This window comes from Podarcis gaigeae, assembly GCF_964106915.1.
Source record: "Podarcis gaigeae genome assembly, chromosome: 3".
In the NCBI taxonomy this organism is placed as follows: Eukaryota; Metazoa; Chordata; class Lepidosauria; order Squamata; family Lacertidae; genus Podarcis; species Podarcis gaigeae.
In genome coordinates this window covers 117,013,272-117,034,724 of record NC_139680.1, presented here as the reverse complement: position 1 = coordinate 117,034,724, position 21,453 = coordinate 117,013,272, and the positions used below count along the sequence as shown (strand labels likewise).

The 21,453-nt window shown below is 46.3% G+C and overlaps 2 protein-coding genes across 5 annotated transcripts in view; both read left to right on the top strand.

Annotated features, from left to right (window-relative positions):
- MTMR9 (myotubularin related protein 9) overlaps positions 1-9,608 on the top strand; it is a 33,779-nt gene extending 24,171 nt beyond the window's left edge. For all 4 annotated transcript variants that reach the window (XM_083733473.1, XM_083733472.1, XM_083733471.1 and 1 more), the window contains exons 10-11: positions 1,190-1,341; positions 2,878-9,608. In XM_083733473.1, coding sequence (XP_083589599.1) covers positions 1,190-1,341; positions 2,878-3,056 — 331 coding nt within the window. In that variant the 3' untranslated portion in view covers positions 3,057-9,608. The remainder of the gene's footprint in view (positions 1-1,189; positions 1,342-2,877) is intronic.
- The window catches only part of LOC310841933 (L-threonine 3-dehydrogenase, mitochondrial-like), a 138,365-nt gene that overhangs the window by 90,064 nt on the left and 26,848 nt on the right, over positions 1-21,453 (top strand). The window lies entirely within an intron of this gene.

Below are 21,453 nucleotides of genomic sequence, written 5' to 3'. Positions count from 1 at the left end.
CACTTCCCCGCTCCTCCACATGCAGCTGCTGGGTGACCTTGGGCCAGTCACACTTCTCTGAAGTCTCTCAGCCCCACTCACCTCACAAAGTGTTTGTTGTGGGGAGGAAGGGGAAGGAGAATGTTTGCTGCTTTGAGACTCCTTTGGGTAGTGATAAAGCGGGATATCAAATCCAAACTCCTCCTTCAGGTTACAGACTCCGCTAACCCAGAAATAGTACCTTGGGTTAAGAACTTTGCTTCAGGATGAGAACAGAAATCTTGCAGCGGCGGCACGGAGGCAGCAGGAGGCCCCATTAGCTAAAGTGGTGCTTCAGGTTAAGAATAGTTTCAGGTTAAGAACGGACCTGTGGAATGAATTAAGTGCTTAACCCAAGGTACCACTGTAACTATGATCATCACTGATTTATTAATCAATTGCTTACATACAGTAATCTTCCTTTTTTTAAAAAAATGAGCTTCTGAGCTAGTTTCGAGTTTTGCTTTGTAGGATATCAGGTGACTAGCAGGTAGTGAACCGCCGAGTGGTATACAAATGAAATAAATAATCATAGCAGTGTGTGGGCCTGGATTTTTGTGCAAACCCTCCGTGTTTATATCTCAGAGGTGACCTTGAACTGTGTAATAACCTGCTAATCCACATGCGCTTAAGTTTCCCACCACAAGGGGGAAGCCGTGCATCATGTTACTGGGCAGTGTTGCTGAAACATCACGTTTATTTGCACAGAGTAGCAAAGAGGCGCATTTTCTCAATTTCTACATTTGCAAAACGGGCTTTATGGCTTGCTCTTCATTGGCCCCTGCAAGAGTTCCTTCACACCTGCCTTTGGCTTATTCAGGAGGACGTGATCTACTGTTTTCCCCGCGGTCAGTGTTGGTATCCAGAGTTTCACTTGGTGCCCCCTTGATTCTCTGTGCCTCTACCTCATCTGCTGCCCAGTTAGATAATGCTGGGAAGTTGTTAATTTCCATGGGAATTAAGGCAAAGGCAGCATGAAGGTCTCTTGTGTGTGAGAGACATCCATCTTCCTCTAGGTTGTTTGCAAATTTGCAGAGAAATTAGAGGAAAGATTTGGCAACAAGCCCGTGACTCCCATGCTTTCTGAACCCTCAGGCTTGACTTAGTGAAGGGAGTTGATGTTTTTTATGCTCAAAAGAGACATGTGGCTGACGGCTGGTCTCTTTGCCAGGTGTAAGCTGAAGCTGCCCCAGAAGACGATGTCCTTGTGGTCCTGGGTGAATCGGCCGGAAGAGCTCAACAGATTCAAGAACCCCCTCTTTGAGGCCAACAGCCTGGTAATCTGGCCTTCTGTGGCACCGCAGAGCCTGCAGCTCTGGGAAGGTAGGCCGTTCCCAAGGTGGCTTAGAGAGGTTCTAGTCAGGTACCCGTGCCTTAACATCATCACAGAAACATCTGCCTTTGGTCATTCCCTAAGTTGGTGAGGCTCATTTGACAACAGTGAGAAACCAAGTCTTTTGTGTCATCGGCCCAGTCCTCTGGAACTCTCTGCCACTAGATATTCAGCAGGTGCCTTCTGTTCCTGCTTTTAAACACCTGCTTAAAACTCGTCTATCCCGCCATGCCTTTGCAGACAGTTAATAACACACAATGGTTAATTGATGTCTTTTTAATGGTTTTATTGTTCGCTTTTGGTGCTTTAAACTGCTGCAATATGTGTAAGTTTTTTTAACGACACAGTAGTATGCAAATATTTTTTGTAAATAAATAAGATGCCAGCATGTTGCCCCTGGGCACTAGTGTGCCTTCCTTTGCCCACAGAGGATCTCGGGAAGTATCCTCTCAAAAATCCACAATGCATGAGAAACCATTTAATCTTCCGGCCCAGTTCCTGTTCGCACTCACTCAGCCTCTCCTGCATTGAGCACCAAGTCAACACGGTCACGTTTCATTGGATGCCAGGATTAGATGCCCACCCAGCCTTCTATTCCGAACAGTGTAGAGGTGCAAAGCGCTTCTCACTTCAAGGATTGCCTCCTCTTGGAGTCCCATTCCCATATGTTCACCACCAGAGGTCCTGCTCCATTTCCTCCTCTCATCACAGGTTTGGCAGCAGGGCGCAGCATGTTTCAATGATTACGTGGCCTTTCTTTTCTTGGACTGCGGGAGAAAAGTTGCATGACCTTTTCACCCTCTGCTAGTGGGAAAACCAGCTGTGCAAAGGGGATTTTGAGCAGATAAAAGTGCCTGGGAAGACATTGTGGTTAGAGTGTTCAGACTATGACCTGGGAGACCCGAGTTCAAATCCCCAATCAGCCATAATGTTCGCTGGGTGACCTTGCACCAATCACTGTCTCTCACCCTTACAGGGTTATTGTTAAGGACTAAATGTGGATGAAAGGTGATTTATATATCACCCTTTGCACAGGTGGTTTACGATAAAAACTGATCAAGAAGAATACATTAAAAAAGCCACAACCCGTTAAAACACACACAAAAATCACTAAATGCCATTTGTTAATAGCAGTAGCAATCTGGTCTCCTGAAATAAAATTACTTTCCCAAGTACAGGAAACTGATCCTACTTTAGTCTCCAACCTCTTCATCTTAAAAACTACTCCCTTTTGGTCTTCCAGATTGCTGTTTCTACATCTTACTTATTTTTTTGTGTCCTCCAGTTGCTTCCATTCCCTCGCCCCTGTGCCCCAAGACACAGTACAACATAGCTGTCAACTTTCCCCTTTTCTTGCGAGGAATCCTATTCGGAATAAGGGAATTTCCCTTTTAAAAAGGGAAACGTTGACCGCTATGCAGTACAAAGACTTAAGTTCACAGTCTAAAGTTTTGGCACGTTACATTTTGTGTGTTATTCTATATCTCTCAATTGTCTGAGAAAAATAATAATCTCTCCCACACCAGGTGTCTTCCTCCGCTGGAACCGGTCGTCCAAATTCCTGGATGAATCCTACGAAGAAATGATCAACATCATCAAGTACAATAAGGAGCTGCAGGTGAAAGTCAACCTGCTGAGGCGGCAGCTGGCAGAGCTGGAGACGGACGACACCACGCAGGAAGACGGGGTGCCGGAGAGCCCCTGAGGCTGCGCCAGGCTCCCTGCTGCGGGCCAGATTGTCCCCCTTTCTCTGTCGGGCAAGTCGCCCCCACACACTATAAAGCACTAAACCCTCCAAGACTTGCATGCGCTCGAGTTCCTTTCTGGTGCAGTCGAGGCGAACATTCCTCCCCCTCCACACACCCTCCAATGTCTGTATTATTATTATTATTATTATTATTATTATTATTATTATTATTGCATCTCAGTTCCTCACTTGACACTGTTTTCTCCCCCTCTCTCACCTCCCCCTTCTGTTTGGAATGGTGACATTTCTCTTTTGTTTACAGGAGAAGACTCTTGATTTAATTCAGCTGACTGTCCTCTCCCGGCAGCTCTTGCCACCTCTAATAAATGGTGTGTACAGTTCCAGTGTCAGCGCTAGCTGCTCCCAAACCTCATCCCCCTGTGGCATTCAGCAGGGGGTGCCTTTTGGTCTTTGGACTTGAGAGAGGTTTCATTCATTCAGGACTTGGCGGGCGTCTTGCGCTCTTTGCCTGGCCTGAGAAAGGCTGTCTTGATGACGCGTCTATCCTGCTTCTCCCAAACGCATGGGTTTTGATTTTTGATTTTGTTCCTGGGCTAGACAGCTTGCTTCAGCTTCATCCCAAATCCAAATAGCATCTTTCCGTGCTTGGCATTGAGGCACACAGACGGTAAACGTGGAGAGGATCTCTCGCAAAAGGCAGGGACTCCTTTCCACCACTTCCCTTGGGTGCCTCCTACACCATCCTGAAATCTTAATTTGGATATCTGAATGGGCGCAAGATAAAATGTATGGTAGAGCCCTTTAAGGACTGTACCACTTCACACTATTGAGGGGGGCGGTGTTTTTGGAAGGTTGCCCATTGTGTTTGTGGGAGAGTTTGTTCTTAAGTCCTGCATGTGGAAAGTGAGAATGGCTTGCAGCTTTGCATAAGCGCATGAGCGGAGAAGACCAAAGACCCACCTAGTCCAGCATCCCGTTTTCTCACAGTCTGATGCCTCCAGGAAGCCCCCGAGTAGGAGGTGAGGCTAACAGCCCTTCCTGCTGTTCTCCCAAAGCAAGTGACATTCAGAATCCTTCTTGCTGGCCTCCCACGGGCCCCTGGGTGGCCACTGAAAACAGGATGTGGGACTAGATGGGCCATTGGCTTGGTCCAGCAGGCACTTACAGGATAGGTAATAAGCAAATCATTCCTTGAGTGCAGCTTTGGCTATCAGCTTACGTTGCAGAACTTTCCTGCATGCCCCCCTGAATCTTTCCTAGGGGTTCCCCAAACCTTGGGATCCAATTCAGGGAGGGCTCAGGGAGGGAGGTTCCTGTTGCGCAAGCAGGAAGCCTTGCTCCAAAGCAACGGGGCAGCTGAACAAGCCCCAGAGAATCTTTCTGCTGCGGAGGAAACATCCAAACTGATGGTCCTCTTGCTTGTTCCCAGGAGCGGCTGATCTACCTGCCTCAAGCCAGCCTTCACCAACCTGGGGTCCTCCAGATGTTTTGGACTCCCATCATACCCCCAAGGAATTATAGTTCTGGAGGGCGCACCGGGTTTGTGAATGCTGGTGAGGATCTCAACTCTGAAGATCAGCAGGCGTCCCATGTAGGAAGAAGCATGCCAAAATCATGGCTCCATAATCTCCCGAACGTGATTGTTGCATATGTTATTTAATAGGAAGAAAACGGAGCTTAAGCCATGGTGGCAAGTGTGCTTTGCAAAGCCTTATCCTAATGCCATGAAATCTTAAAACTTGCTCTGTGGGAAATGAAGCCCAGGATTTAAAAGCTTCCAAGTGGAGTAACGGAATTCCAGCCCACCCAACTGAACAGGGAAGCCCCTGTGTTTGCTGTCTGGGATAGATTCCGAATAGGATAGATTCTGAATATCTGCTAAGCTTGCCGTTCCCAGCTGGTCGCCTGTATTCAGCTTAGCTCGCACGTGCAGTCAGTTTGGTGTGGGTTGAGCTCTCTTCTCTGATCCTCTGGATCTAAGGCCTGCTCATGGAATCAGGATCTCCAGATAACCATCTCCTCTGCTGTGTGTGTCTGCACCTGCTCATCCTTTGGCAAAGGGTGACTAACGCTTGGTGTGGCCGCTGCCGTCGCGTCTTATTGTGGAACCTCGAGTGAGTCAAAGCCTTTTGGAGAACGTTGCTGTGCTTTTTGGCTGTGCAGTTTGAATATATATATATATATATATATATATATAATAGCTCCTCCTGTGGCTTAAAATCTTTGCCACCCTTTTCAGGTGGCTGTGGCCCAGATGCTTTTTTCTGACTACCATCTATACAGCTGTTTTGCCTCCTAGTATTGAAATGCTTTTATGGCCTGCTTCCACCCCACTTCCTGCAGACTCCTGATCTCTTAACCCTCTCCTCCTCTCATACGGCCCCTCCTCATCTGAAGTGGTGTGAAATTCCTCAAGCCCCCTCTCTGGATAGTTGCCTCCTCTTGCCATGGGTCCCAGCCAAACTGACAGCCAAACTCTCGCTTCCCTCACAGAACCAGGACACCAAATGTTTGCTGGGCAGCTGAACACGTCGCCGCGTCAGCTCAGCCATTTGCTCTCAGGGCTTCCCTCCCACCCCAACAGATGCAAAAGATGATTGGATCTAACAAGAGGCGCTTTTGCGAAACCAGTGGTTCATTGCCAACCAATATTTTTATGGTGCTGAAATACAGGTTTCGCTCTCGCTTACTGAGCTTGGCAAAGTGCTTCCTGGAGAGGTTACAACTTGTTCCTCCTTAGAACTTGCTGCTGCCCGGGAGGGCGGGTATTCTAAATCTGAAATAGGCAATCGACGGTTGTTACCTGACTCGCATATCTCCCCCATTCTGTCTCTTGGGGGTGGGGAGGAATCCCTGCACTTAGGGACAGTGGCATTGCCATTCCCAATAGCACACATTTCTGTCCTTCTTGGAGAGGGCAGGCACATCCTGGGCTAACCAGCTACAGCTCCTGTCGGTGCTTGCAATGAACACTCCATCCCAGGTCTTTTGGCATGGACAGAGCCCTGGGCAGAGAGGCAGGGATTTCTCTTATTTGGGTTGGTGCAAGGAGAAGGCAGTTCTACCTTCCCCCAGGCCGCAGGGGGGAGCTCAGAGCTGCTGGGCACCCTCAAAGTCTTTGCCAAGTAGGCCTGTAGACACCTTACCTTGGCCTTGCATCACATTGCAGCGTAAAAGGGACAGAGCTGGTTGAAAATGCGCCGTGTTAGTGGTTTGCTTCCTCGGGCGTTTCCAGGGGGAAAAGTAAAATCTCAGGGTAAAAGGATGCTCAGTTTGAGTGCATTTGCTGTTAGCTTCAGCTTGTGTTCTCTTCCGTTAGACACCCCCCCCCCCCACCAAGGATGGGGGTTCCTGTGACTTTCCAGGGGGACTCCCCAAGCCCCATTAGCTCTAGCCAGCATGTCCAGTGGTCAGGGGTGAAGGGAGCTGTATCCCAAAAACCTTTGGAGGGCCATAGGTTCCTTGCCCCTGCCCTAGTTGCATCCTAGCTCTGTCCCCACTCGGCTTCAGCCCTGATCTATGGGGCATCATCCTTATGCTCCCAGTCTCTTTCAGTTTTGGGCAATAAACTGGAGGAGAATTGGAGCCCTTATAGACACAGGTTTCTCTTCAGATCGTATAAATCTTTCCCTCTTTTACTTATAGACACAGTTCAGTTTCTGGAGGCCTAAGAAAGATCAAACCTAATTCCAGAACTGGTTTCAGTTTCAGCCCCTTCTTGAATTTGCCTGGTTTTGAAATTCTTCTTCTTCTTCTTCTTCTTCTTCTTCTTCTTCTTCTTCTTCTTCTTCTTCTTCTTCTTCTTCTTCTTCTCCTTCTTCGTGCTTATTCTTAAAGGATTTTTTAAAAGCTCGTTCATAATCTTTGAAGGCTGGCACTGTATGGTTCTTAATCTCGATTGCACTGTTTGAAAACAGCTAATCTTTTGGTGCTTTTATTTTTTTTAAGTATCTGGTTAAAGGGAGTTGTACATACAGTCTGTAATATTATTATTTTATTTTATTTTTATTATTTCATGTTGTTTGCTTGGTTTTGAATGGTTTGGTGAATGTTGCCAGCCAAAGCATTAATCATGTTGATTCCAGTTGTTAGAAGCCCATGTGAGTTTCATTGGGGCAAAGGATCTTGGAATTGCCCGGGACTCCCCTGAAGGCATCTTTTCCAAGTGCATTTCTACACTACAAAGAATTCTGGGAATTGTAGTCCTGGGAGATGGTTGGGAATTCTTCCAGATGTATTCCAAAAAGCCTTCACAGAATCAAAGTTCCTAATGATTGGACCTGTCATAAATCCCCTCTCCCATTTTTATTTTTCTGTATATATACATAGGTGTTGGTTAAAAATTGGTGTGAGGACACCAAAATCTGCTTGGCTGCTTGTTTTTGGAAGTGATTATTTCTCACCCAGCTAAAGCAGTAAAGCTGCATTTTCTTCCTTTCTTTCTTTGATGCTGTTGCAACGGGTGACATGAAATTATGCTACTGATAATTTTTCCCCTCAGGTTCACTACTGTACCAAGAATGATATTCAGCTACATTTGCTCAGAGTAGGCCCACTGAAATGAATGAACACGGACAAGTTAAGACCATTAATTTCAATAGGTCTGCTCTTGAGTAAAGCATAACTTAATACCACGCCAAATCTTCAACCTATTTCTGATGGATGATATGAGTTATGGGCTCGGTGAGTTACTGTGAAAACAGAAAAGCTATTTTTGAGTAGTCAAATTCCTAACTGTCTAGCTGTACATCTCCCTCCTTGAATGCTTGCATCTGAAGAAATTGGTGAGCTTGCTGTGATTGATAGGTGTCAGATTCTTGTCATGTTGCAGATGTGTTCCTGTTCCGATTTCCACTTTGTCGGGTCCCCCTCTTTAAATGTTTTGAAGTTACGGCTTCATCCTGGCATTCAAGAAGACTCTGCTACCTTGATTTTTGAAATTAGCACACGTTTCGGAAACAACTGGTTCCCTTGTTGGATCAATCCATATTCTTCTACCACGTGGTTCTCTGAACCTCTGCTGTTCCAAAGTAAGAGGCCCGGGTAGCTGCTTACTTTTCAAGTACTTGGCATTGTGATGTGCCCTTGCAGGACATATAACCCGCCACCATAATTAATGTGCTTAGCAGAAATGCTTAAGAGCTTTAAATTTGGCCCACGTTGCTTTGCTATGGTTGTATCAGCTTGGATGCATCCCTGCTGGTGTGGCTAACACTTGAAATTGTGTGAGGTTGCATAAATGCCCAGACCCGAATGTTGATGGAGAACTCGCCAAATTCACTGCGTCACCAACTGTACTTTGCCAGAGGGAGATCAGGATAGCAGAGGGGGAAGGCAAGGTCTCACATTGGGTTCCTGGTACCGTGGAAGAAGGAAAGACTTCAGCAATGATGGAGCCGATCACTTATTCCACTTGTGTCCATGGGATATGAGTGATGGGCTCAGTGAGTTACTGTGAAAACAGAGAAAAGGGATGCCTGCTGAAAGCTTTACTCGAGGCTTCCCAAACTCCTGGTGCCAGTCCTCCTGTTAAATTTGGGAGCTTGTGCAACCTTCAAAACGCAAAGCCTTTTAAGTAATCCTACTCGCCAGAGCATGAGCCAGGTGGAAACCTATAGCTACCCCTGCTACCCTTACCTCCAGCCAATATCTCTCATATCTTAATTATTCTGTTGGATGCTCTTGAGAAAGGTAGAATGTAGGAAGCCACGGTCGACCTTCCAAAGGGAAACACTTTTGTCGTAGATTGTTTGCATCGAACGCTGAACATTTCTGATTGTACCCAAGCTTTACTGTCTCCCATGTGGCTTGGGGTGCCTGGATGTAGTGACCTGCCCTTCAGCAGCACATAGGACAGCCCCACAAGTGTGTGCACAGTTTGCCAAAAATGACTTGATTTTGCACGTACAGTAGTGGGCATTGCACCTTTTATGGGGAGGGCTGCAGTTTGATTGTATTTGGGACTGGGCGTTTTCTTGAATGTGGCAATCTTGTTTTCAAGTGCACTACTGTCTATTGTCTCCTCCATCTCTGTTATTTAATGGCATATTGGCGCCTTGATGCTTTCTTAAGCCTTGCAAAAGAAAAAAAAAAAAGAAAAAGCAGTGCTTTTGTTTATGAAGCAGGAAAACTCCAGTATATTAGCAGATCTTTGTGCAGCGGAGTAGAACCATTGTAGCCTACTGTACCACACCGTGTCTGTTAACGATTTACAAACTAAGTTGTAACTGCATCTCAGTTCAGTCCTAAATGTGGGCCTTCTGCTGCTTCCGAGTTTTCATTTTTCAAGCGAACCAAACCTGGGAGTATCTGGGGGAAATCGTGCGCTCGCATGCTGGAGAATGTTTGCTGTTTTCTGTACAGAATCTGGAAACGCTGTTACACGGCCTTTTGTCAGAGAGGGGAATAAATTTCAAAAAGAAAGTGGGGAAGGGGTTGAAGTTTATTCGTCTGTTTTAGGAAAGCTGCAGTGGAAAAATAGCTATCAAACTTTGCTTTTAGATTTGTGGGTGTAGCGTAAATGATCTCAATTAAAATATTTAAAGCCTTTTTTTGCTATACTTGTATCTTTCTTGTCTGCCTTTCCAGTGTCATTTATTTTATGAAATTTGCGAGGAATTCGCATTCAAACTGATGTACGCATGCAGATTAGATCATTGTGTTACCAACTCCTGGAGATTCACTCCCTCCCTCCCCACACTTTCTAAATATATCCTGCCTTCTGGGAGAACCCATTTCGATTTTTATACTGCTTTTTAGCCATAACTGTCTCTAAGCCAAGCATAGGCAGACTCGGCCTTCCAGATGTTTTTGGCCTACAACTCCCATCATCCCTAGCTATCAGGAGCAGTGGTCAGGGATGATAGGAATTGTAGTCCCAGAACATCTGGAGGGCCAAGTTTGCCTATGCCTGCTCAAAGCGGTTCACATCAACAAGGCCAGAAGTATAGGTAGGGTTGCCATATTTCAGAAAGTAAAACCAGGACACCCTGAAAGTTGTTTTTTTTCTAGGCAAACCACAAAACTATTGTGCTTTTAAAGGAAATCAATGGGAAATCCAAATATAAGGCAACCCTAGTAGTATTGCCCTCAATAGTAATGGATCCAGGATACCAGGTGCTGGTGCTGGCATTCAACAATGGTACCTTTTGGCTCCTGCCTCTGCTCCCCTGAAAGGTGGTGGTAACAAAAGCCAATATTGGGGGCAGATGATGCTCAGAGTCCTCTCCTAAGCCCAACAAATGTTCCTCAAGCTGCTATAAGCAAGAGAGAGAGAAAGAGCTATGAACCAGGAAGTCCCTGGTTGCAAATCTCAGTACACCCATGAACCCATTAGTGGTGTAGGAGAGCTGAAAAAAAACATCATTGGCAACCAATGCACTCCTTTGGTTTTGGATAGTACATGGGTAAAAGGTAAAGGGACCCCAACCATTAGGTCCAGTCGTGGCCGATTCTGGGGTTGTGGCTCTCATCTTGCTTTACTGGCCGAGGGGGCCGGTGTACAGCTTCCAGATCATGTGGCCAGCATGACTAAGCCGCTTCTGGCGAACCAGAGCAGCACACGGAAACACCGTTTACCTTCCCGCTGGAGCGGTACCTACTTATCTACTTGCACTTTGACGTGCTTTTGAACTGCTAGGTTGGCAGGAGCAGGGACCGAGCAACAGGAGCTCACCCCGTTGTGGGGATTCCAACCGCCGACCTTCTGATCAGCAAGTCCTAGGCTCTGGGGTTTAACGCACAGCGCCACCCACGTCCCAGTACATGGGTAGACAACCTCTAAAAATTCCTGGACACAAATTTTCATGGCCTCCTTGAGCTATGGCAGCTCATTTCCCATAAGTAATGTGTTTAGCATTAATTCTGGAAGTGTATACTCGATTCTGACCAAAACTAAGCCTGCTATAGTGTAATATACATCAGGAAGCGGTGCCTTGGGATAGATGATAGGGGAAACAAATCTGGACTTGATCTTAAGTGGCACCCAAGACCTAATGCAAGATGCTGAACCAATTGGGTATGGTGAATACAGTGCTATCAAGTTCAGCACAGCATGGTGGACTGTGTACTCTTTGACTTGCATAGCAATATACCGTACCTCCGGCATACCCTTCTCTGTCTCTTCCTCTAGGATTTGTATCTGGAAATAAACATACCCCACCAAGTCTCTCCATTTCCAACAGGTTTCTGTTACATTCACCAAAATCTCCCTTGAAATCAAGCTCACTCATTTTGGCTTATAGGTTTCTAGTATTTTCTAAAAAAAACTAGAGTCCTTTCTGTTGGGGGTAACTGAAATCCTCAGGTGTCAGAAAAGGTTATTTATTTAGGTATGCAACAACTGCAGCCTGCGTTTTGTTAGCCCAGAAATGGAAAGTGAGCGAGGTCCCAACTAAAGAAGATTGGCAACTTAAATTGACAGAATATGCACAACTTGCAGACTTAACATATAGAATAAGAGAGCAAGAAGAACATATGTTTAAAGAAGATTGGAAAACATTTATTGAATACAGTGGTACCTTGCAAGACGAATGCCTCGTAAGACGAAAAACTCGCAAGACGAAAGAGTTTTTTGTTTTTTGTGTTGCTTCGCAAGACGAATTTCCCTATGGGCTTGCTTCGCAAGACGTCTTGCAAGTTTGTTTCCTTTTTCTTAAAACCGTTAAAACCCAGGGTGCATTGCTTGAAGAGGTGCAGTAGCGACTTGACTTCGAGGAGCAACACAGCACGCTGTGTAGTAGCCTTTTTTGAGGTTTTTGAAGACCTTTGTGATCCGTGCTTCGCAAGACGAAAAAACTCGCAGAACGAATTAATTTCGTCTTGCGAGGTACCACTGTATATGGAAAATAGCTGTGTACAGCTCAAAATGCTGGCAACATTAAGATAAGTTCAACAGTGTAAGTAGTCTTTGACGGATGCAAACCAATTGGAATAGTTTTTGTAAAATATGTAGGGATGAAAGAGATGCAAAATGAACCATGGAAAGAGAAGGAGAGTCACTGATATGTATGTACAGTAAAATGTTTATTTGAAATCGTAAAACAAAATTTAATAATACTATATATATATATATATATGCTTTCGTAGATTTTCACGGGTACAGGAATGCAGGTTTTGGTGTCCTCGGGTGTCTTCCCGTGTAAAAGTTGGGGTGTCTAGGCGACGTTTCGACGAGGTCTCACTCGTCATCTTCAGGCTGGTGCTTTCGGCTTCTTGTTACTGGAACAGAGCGGGATCTCAATGTTTGAGTTCCTATAAATACTGTAGAGGGGGTGTGGTGTCTAGCCTCCAATGTTCTGGGCAGAGAGGAAGTTCCCAGGCTAGTGTGCCTTTTCTTCTTTTGTTCCTTAATTACTTGAGAGATACCTTGAGTGATTTCTTGAGTGATATCCTGAGTACCACTTAGGTGGGTCATTAGGTGTGGATTAGTTGCTAAAGTCTTTGTGTCTTGACCTCTTGAACTTTGTGAAGAGTTTTCCTGAGAAGATGGCTGTATTGCACTTAGTTGTGCTTTGGCTTGGCTTCGTGTATAGGGGCGAGCTGTGGTTTTGTGGCTTGTGTCAGCCAGATCTGTGTAGGGATTGCAGGGGGGTGCAGCATCCGGAGGTGCCACCATGGATTGGCTACTGGATGGTGTCAGTAATTCATCTGTGGAGAGGGTCTGGGTTTGGGTCTGGTGTGGTTGATTGGTGTTGGCGTTCTGTGTGCCTCTGGATCTGGTGTCAGTTTTTGTGGGGAGGGCTAATTTCCAGATGTCTGGCAAGCGGGATGTGTCGTCACGCTTGTTCATGTTGTGAGGGTGTTTCTCTATCTCGATCGAAGATGACGAGTGAGACCTCGTCGAAACGTCGCCTAGACACCCCAACTTTTACACGGGAAGACACCCGAGGACACCAAAACCTGCATATATATATATATATATATATATATATGCTTTCGTAGATTTTCACGGGTACAGGAATGCAGGTTTTGGTGTCCTCGGGTGTCTTCCCGTGTAAAAGTTGGGGTGTCTAGGCGACGTTTCGACGAGGTCTCACTCGTCATCTTCAGGCTGGTGCTTTCGGCTTCTTGTTACTGGAACAGAGCGGATAGAGAAACACCCTCACAACATGAACAAGCGTGACGACACATCCCGCTTGCCAGACATCTGGAAATTAGCCCTCTCCACAAAAACTGATACCAGATCCAGAGGCACACAGAACGCCAACACCAATCAACCACACCAGACCCAAACCCAGACCCTCTCCACAGATGAATTACTGACACCATCCAGTAGCCAATCCATGGTGGCACCTCCGGATGCTGCACCCCCCTGCAATCCCTACACAGATCTGGCTGACACAAGCCACAAAACCACAGCTCGCCCCTATACACGAAGCCAAGCCAAAGCACAACTAAGTGCAATACAGCCATCTTCTCAGGAAAACTCTTCACAAAGTTCAAGAGGTCAAGACACAAAGACTTTAGCAACTAATCCACACCTAATGACCCACCTAAGTGGTACTCAGGATATCACTCAAGAAATCACTCAAGGTATCTCTCAAGTAATTAAGGAACAAAAGAAGAAAAGGCACACTAGCCTGGGAACTTCCTCTCTGCCCAGAACATTGGAGGCTAGACACCACACCCCCTCTACAGTATTTATAGGAACTCAAACATTGAGATCCCGCTCTGTTCCAGTAACAAGAAGCCGAAAGCACCAGCCTGAAGATGACGAGTGAGACCTCGTCGAAACGTCGCCTAGACACCCCAACTTTTACACGGGAAGACACCCGAGGACACCAAAACCTGCATATATATATATATATATATATATATATCCCTCACAGTGAGGAAACTGCCAGAAGGCCCTCAGAGCTGGACCTCAGTGTCCGGGTTGAACGATGTGGGTGGAGACGCTCCTTCAGGTATACTGGGCCGAGGCCGTTTATGGCTTTAAAGGTCAGCACTAACACTTTGAATTGTGCTCGGAAAAGTACTGGGAGCCAGTGTAGCTCTTTCAGGACCAATGTTGTATGGTCTTGGTGGCCACTCCCAGTCACCAGTCTGGCTGCCACATTATGGATTAATTGTCGTTTCCGGGTCACCTTCAAAGGTAGACCCACATAGAGCACATTGCAGTAGTCCAAGCGGGAGATAACCAGACCATGCACCACTCTGGCAAGACAGTCTGTGGGCAGGGAGGGTCTCAGCCTGCGTACCAGGTGGAGCTGGTAAACACCTGCCCTGGACACAGAATTGACCTGCGCCTCCATGGACAACTGTAAGTCCAAAATGACTCCCAGGCTGCGCACCTGGTCCTTCAGGGGCACAGTTGCCCCATTCAAGACCAGGGAGTCCTCCACACCCGCCCGCCATCAGCCCTTGTCTTTGTGAGAACCCAAGCCTGTGGAGCATAGGAAGCAGCCTCCTACCAAGTCATACCACTGAGGTTAGTATTGTCTACACTGACCTGCAGCAGCTCTCTGGTCTTTTCCAACCTTGCCTGGAGATGCCCAGCACTGAGCCTAGGAGCTTTTTGCATGCGAAGTGGATGATCTGCCACTGGGCTACGGCCCTCCCCTGAGTGTGAACATTTTCTACGTTTGGTGGGGAGGGGGAAATGATATTCAATGGTTAGCAGTGAGAGCAAGCAGGTTTTAAGGTACAGTCATACCTCGGGTTACAGACGCTTCGGGTTGTGCAATCTCAGGTTGCGCACCGCGCCGAATCCGGAAGTACCAGAATGGGTTACTTTTGCGTTTTGGCGCTTTGCACGAGTGCAGAAGTGCCGAATCGCAACCCGCATGTGTGCACAAGTGGAGCTGTGGGTTGCGAACATGCTTCCCGCATGGATCATGTTCGCAACCCGAGCATCCACTGTAGTCTGGAAAAGTGTGCCTTTGTAACACATATCTTCCATACTTCTGTGTGTGAGAGGGAGTTGCGTTCAATCTATCGTAGCACCAGTATTCTCTGTGTCCAGAACACTGCTATTCTTCCATCTCATCAACAAACCATTTGTTGTTGTTGTTGTTTAGTCGTTTAGTCGTGTCCGACTCTTCGTGACCCCATGGACCAGAGAACGCCAGGCACCTCTGTCCTCCACTGCCTCCCGCAGTTTGGTCAAACTCATGCTGGTAACCTCGAAAACACTATCCAACCATCTCGTCCTCTGTCGCCCCTTCTCCTTGTGCCCTCCATCTTTCCCAACATCAGGGTCTTCTCCAGGGAGTCTTCTCTTCTCATGAGGTGGCCAAAGTACTGGAGCCTCAGCTTCACAATCTGTCCTTCCAGTGAGCAAACCATTAGGTCCATGAAATTTGGAAAATACTACTTGGCACAGAATTGTAAATCCTCTACTGTTTTTTTGCCCGTGCAAAGTCAGTTCCAGGCAGGTCTGATATAAAAATGGGTAGAGAGGAGAATTAATTAGCTCTGTGAAAAGGTTTTTAATTCCTCCCCTAAAACAAGGAGAGAAATGTAGCAGAAAGCCTAGGGAAGGCCTAAAGCGACTGCCTTCTGGAACGATTCTGCAATGTTTCCTTTTGTCTAGTTCAAAAGGCTCATTAAGGTAATTCCTGTTTTTGCTTCTGGCTCTCAGACTTGCTTTTCCTCCTAGCCAATGCAAGTCATTACTTCCTCCCCCTGAAAGGAAAATCGGGACTTGTGAACTCTTGCACCGCCTTAAATTGCAGGAGCATCTCTTATCGGACAAATCTAGTTTGCAATGCCCTTTTTGGGTGAAGAAGATGGCAACGCCCAACATCTTCCCATAGGGTGTGTGAGAACTTCAGAGCTTGTGAAGGCTTCCTTTACAAAGACTTTTATTTATTACTCATTTGCAGCAGCTTCCCAGGGTGGTAGCAGCGTTAGACCACATCAGCACCATATATTTATAGTATTATAATGCCAGTTTAAGCAGTCATGGCTTCCCCCAAAGAATTATGGGAGCTGTGGTGTGTTAAGGGTGTGTGGAGATTTGTTAGGAGGACCCCTAAATTCCCCTCACTGAGCTATAATTCCCAAGCGTGGTTCAACATTCAATCCCTCTTCACAACTCGGGAAATTGTATCTCTCTGAAGGGAATATGTTCTCTTAAGATCTCTCAGCACTCTTAACAAACAAGAGTTCCCATAATTATTTGGATGAAACTTTATTCATGTCTATGCTATGGCCATTTGAACTGCCTACTGTAAGTAAATGAATTGCCCTTTCCTGATCTTTCTTTATTACTATTTCTTTGATATACCCAAATAATACAATTCGGGAGTCATCTGGGACCTCCCTCTTTCTCTGACACACATAGAGACTAAAGTTGATATCTTCTAGCGATTGAGATTGCTTTTAGCAGTGAAACAAAGGCTATACGTGTATATATACAGTGGTACCTCAGGATATGAACGGGATCCGTTCCGGAGCCCTGTTCACATCCTGAACGCAACATAAGCCGTGACAGCGTGTCTGCAGGTGCGTGGGTCGCGTTTTGCCGCTTCCGAGCATGCGCGTGACATCATTTTGAGCGTCTGCACATGTACAAGCGGCGAAACCTGGAAGTAACACGCTCTGTTACTTCCGGGTTGCCGCGGAGCACATTCAACCCGAGGTATGACTGTATATGCCCTTATTTCATAAAAAAAATCAATGCAGTTTATGACAAAAATACATAAAACCATACAAAAAATTAAGGACACATCAATTATGCATTGTGGCAATATAGTACAGTGGACGCTCAGGTTGCAAACGTGATCCGTGCGGGAGGCATGTTCGCAACACGCAGCGCCGCGTCTGTGCACGAGTGGGTTGCGATTCGGCGCTTCTGCACATGTGCAAAGCGTGACTTGGCGCTTCTGTGCATGCGCGAGCACTGAAACCCAGAAGTAACCCATTCCGGTACTTCTGAGTTCAGTGCAGTGCGCAACCCAAAAACACACAACCTGAAGGGTGTGTTACCCGAGGTATGACTATATTCTTAATTACATATATAGGCTGGCTGCATAGATAGGTTTTCAAGTGGTTAAAAGGAGGAACAGATGGTGCCTGTTGAAGGACCAGTGGCAGAGAGTTCTACAAGACTTGCCTGATGACACCAAAGGCTTTGTTCCTTGTTGTGAAATGAGCCTCACCAACTTGGAAAATGACCAGAGGCGCTCTTGCAGATAATCTCAGTGTTCGGTCTTTTAAGACCACACCTGCCATGATGCACAATACTTTCTGCCCCCGATCTTACTATATACGCAAAGCATTTCTAAACTGCTGCATATTTAAAATATCAAAGCACCATACAAAAGCACAAACATAAAACAGTGTGATAAAAGCAGAAATCTTGTATCAACAGATATTTCTGTAATCTGCATGCATACATGCATAATTAGGTTGCATTCCTAGCCCCGCTTTCCCAAGAGTAGGCTAAATACCAAACTCTGGGATTTAATTGTGAGCAGACACGGTCAGGACTGCACTTGTTAATCAGTTTAAACTAATCAGATTCATTTAAGATTTCTTTAACTGAGTGACAGCTCTGCCAAGACCTCGCCCTCTGTTAGATGAGGGTGATGCCTCATGATTCTAATGACACACTTGTCTCCAAAAGCCTCTTGCCACAATAAATCTGCTATTTTATGATCAATACAGATGCTGCTGTAGTCTTCAAAGCGCTGGAAAATACTGCTTTTTTTCTTCTTCTATTGCTCAGCAAGTATTTTAACAACTCAGTCCTGCAGATGTCTGCTTAGAAGGCAGTGCGATAGGTTAACATTTGGCCTCGCCCCCAAGTTTCCACACTTTTGCAATAGGGGGTTAATCATACTGTTCTGTGTCGCAGGATCTCTGTACGGCTTATAACTATGTTTGTGAAGCAATCCTGGCGCTCTGAATTGCTGCATCAGTGTGAAGTATTGTATCCATCCCTGGATGCAAAAGTCAAAAGGAAAATGTGCTGAGGTAAGAAGCGGCTGGCTCTCTCTACTGGTTTCCATTTTTTGTGTGTGTGTGTCTTTTGTATTGAATTATGCTAGTGTCGTTTCTGATGGATGAGGTAGGGTGTTTGAATGTGTGGTCACATCTGGCAAAATACGCTGCTTTCTTCCCATTTGCTTTCAACCTTTTATTGTTTGGGTGCTCCCTTCCCGGCCCACAAAATGCAACGATGAGACAAGCACTAAGACAGGCACAGACAAACTCGAGCCCTCCAAATGTTTTGGGACTACAACTCCCATCATCCCTAGCTAACAGGACCAGGATGGGAGTTGTAGTCCCAAAACATCTGGAGGGCACTAAAATGTCTAAACTATAGGACAACACAGAAATGTTAATCTGAGAGGGGAAGGAAGAGTAGGAGGAGAAGGCTGGATCGGGTCCAAAGCCCATCTCGTCCACCACCCCATGTGGCTCAGGACCCTAATTCCCTGAGGACCGCCTGCAGTGGTGAAGTGTGGGTTGCCAGGGCAAGGCAAGCTTTGCATCCCTTAAGGCAAGCATAGGCAAACTCGGCCCTCCAGATGTTTTGAGACTACAATTCCCATCATCCCTGACCACTTGTCCTGTTAGCTAGGGATCATGGGAGTTGTAGTCCCAAAACATCTGGAGGGCCGAGTTTGCCTATACCTGCCTTAAGGCAGTGTTTCTCAACCTTGGGTCCTCAGATGTTTTGAGACTACAACTCCCATCATCCCTGACCACTTGTCCTGTTAGCTAGGGATCATGGGAGTTGTAGGCCAAAAACTTCTGGGGGCCCAAGGTTGAGAAAGGCTGCCTTAAGGCAACTATTGCACCCCTTAACCGAAGAGTCCATGCAGTGCTGCTGCTGGACAGATCTGTGGAGCAGCGGTGGGGCACATGTGTGCATCTCCTTGGGCTGGGGTACAGCCGCAAGCCCTGCCATCTGCCTGCCTCCCCTGCATGGCCAAGAGATGCCTCCAACAGGGACTTCCGGGTGAGCGCCATCGGCAATGGTGGAGTTCCTCTGATTGAGAGGAGCCCACTCCGCGAAAATCGGGTCTTGCCGCCGCGGCGAAGGCGGAGACCCCTCAAAAATCCCAGGCGGAGGAAGCTGTGGATTTAAGGCTGTGTGGAGATAAACTTTTGAACCAAAGCATGTTTCAAGAAGAGCCTGGAAGGTATAAAAGCTTTGGAATGACGCAGTTAAAAATGCCGTCGCCATATTGGGAAGCTCTGTCGGAGGTCTTGAGTGTGGGAGGAGAAAGAGAGAAACAAAGCTGTTTATATATTGTGGATTAAACTCCTCAGTGGGACTTAAGAGCGACAGATTCGTAAGATTATGATGGAAAGAGCGATGTTATCTATGAAGGAGATGATATATGGAAACCATCTTGATTTGAGGATTGGAAGAACGGAAAATTCACACAGGATTAGATAGATAGATAGATAGATTCTTTATTGTCATTACACAAGTGCAACATTGCACAAGTGCAACGAAATTGGATGCCATCCCTTAAAAACAATAAAAGCAAAACAACAACAACAACCAAACAAACCACATTCCAGCCACACCCACACCCACACCCATCAAACTCCCAGGTCACACTATCGAGTTACTGCATTTAAGAAGGCCACAGCTCTTGGATAGAAACTATTTTTCAGTCTATTTGTCCTTGACTTGATGTTTCTGTATCTCCTGCCAGAAGGCAGTAGTACAAACAGACTGTGTCCCGGGTGAGATGCATCCTGCAGGATATTGTTTGCTTTCCTAAGACAACGGGAACCGTACAGTTCTTCCAAAGATGGGAGGGGATGACCAATAATCCTTTGGGCTGTGGTTATGACCTTCTGGAGCACCTTCCTCTTCCTAGCTGTACAGCTGGAGAACCAGGCACAAATACAGTATGTGAGAATGCTCTCTATGGAGCCTCGGTAGAAGGACACCAGCAGTCTCTCACTCAGATTGTTCTTCTTTAAAAGTCTGAGGAAATAAATTCTCTGCTGGGCCTTCTTCACCAGAGCAGTGGTATTTGCGCTCCAAGTCATGCCCTGATCGATAGTCACTCCCAAAAACCTGAATTCCGCCACCCTCTCCACCCGTTCCCCGTTGATATACAAGGGCTGAATGTCCGCCTTTTTTTCCCTGTAATCCACCACCAATTCCTTGGTCTTAGTCGTATTAAGAGCCAGATTGTTCTCTCCACACCAAGCACAAAGCCGCTCCACCTCGTCCCGATAGGCGGACTCATCCCCTCCTGAAATGAGCCCCACCACCGTAGTGTCATCAGCAAACTTGATGATTTTGTTGCTGGAATAAATGGCTGTACAATCATACGTATAGAGAGTATAGAGCAGGGGACTCAACACACAACCCTGTGGTGAGCCGGTGTTAAGGCTAAGGGCTGTGGACATATGTGACCCTACTCTAACCCTCTGAGAACGTTCTGACAAAAAGTCCAAAACCCAGAGACAGGTGGAGTTGGAGAGTCCAATCGCCTCTAGCTTGGACACCAGTCTATGGGGGAGGATAGTGTTAAAAGCAGAGCTAAAATCCACAAACAGCAGCCTCACATAACTCCCCGGCTGCTCCAGATGGAACAGAGCAGCATGGAGAGTGGTAGTGATAGCGTCTTCCGTGGATCTATTTGCCCTGTATGCAAACTGGTAGTTGTCAAAAGTTGATGGAAGACAGGAAATAATGTGACGACGCACCAGTTTCTCAAAACACTTCATGATGATTGGAGTCAGTGCAACTGGTCTGTAGTCGTTCATTATTATTATTACTATTGGTGTTTATTGGCTTAAGGAGACTATCAGAAGAGATCATAAAGAAAAAAAGAGAAAATATATGAACAAGATGTGATGTGGAAACAGCAAGATAAGATGAGATAGAATTACAAACTCTGTCTGGACTGATTTGGACTGATTTGGACATTAACGCAGTAGCAAGAAGATGATCAGAATTCCCCTTCGGATCTTGAAGTATGGGTCCCCCCAACAAAATTCAAAATTTGGCTTTGTAATTTGGAATTTATGTGATGTGATTTAATTTGATGTGATTGGCCAGTTGATAAAAATTATTTTTTAAAAAAGAAGAGATGCAAGGGCCCATCTCCCAGCTCCTGTTCAGGTAAGGTACATTGGACGGACAGCGCCTCCAGGCAAGGCAAGTGTAGAGGTGCGCCTCTAAAAAATTTTGTGCCTGGGACAATTGCCATGGTAACACGCCCCCCCCCCAATGCCTCTGACTGCCTCTCCACATATGATCCAACCTGGACCTGCGATTGTCACCTGATGTCCTTCTTCGTGTTGCCCTTCCACAGGAGGTATGGAGGGTAGCAGCTCAAGAACCAGCCTTTTCTGTAGTGTTTCTGCTCCTGTGGAATTCTGTATCCAGGGAGGCTCACCTGGTACTCATCATTATCTTCAGGCTTGAGGTGGAAACTGTTAGAATTCCTGCTCCATGATTGCAGTC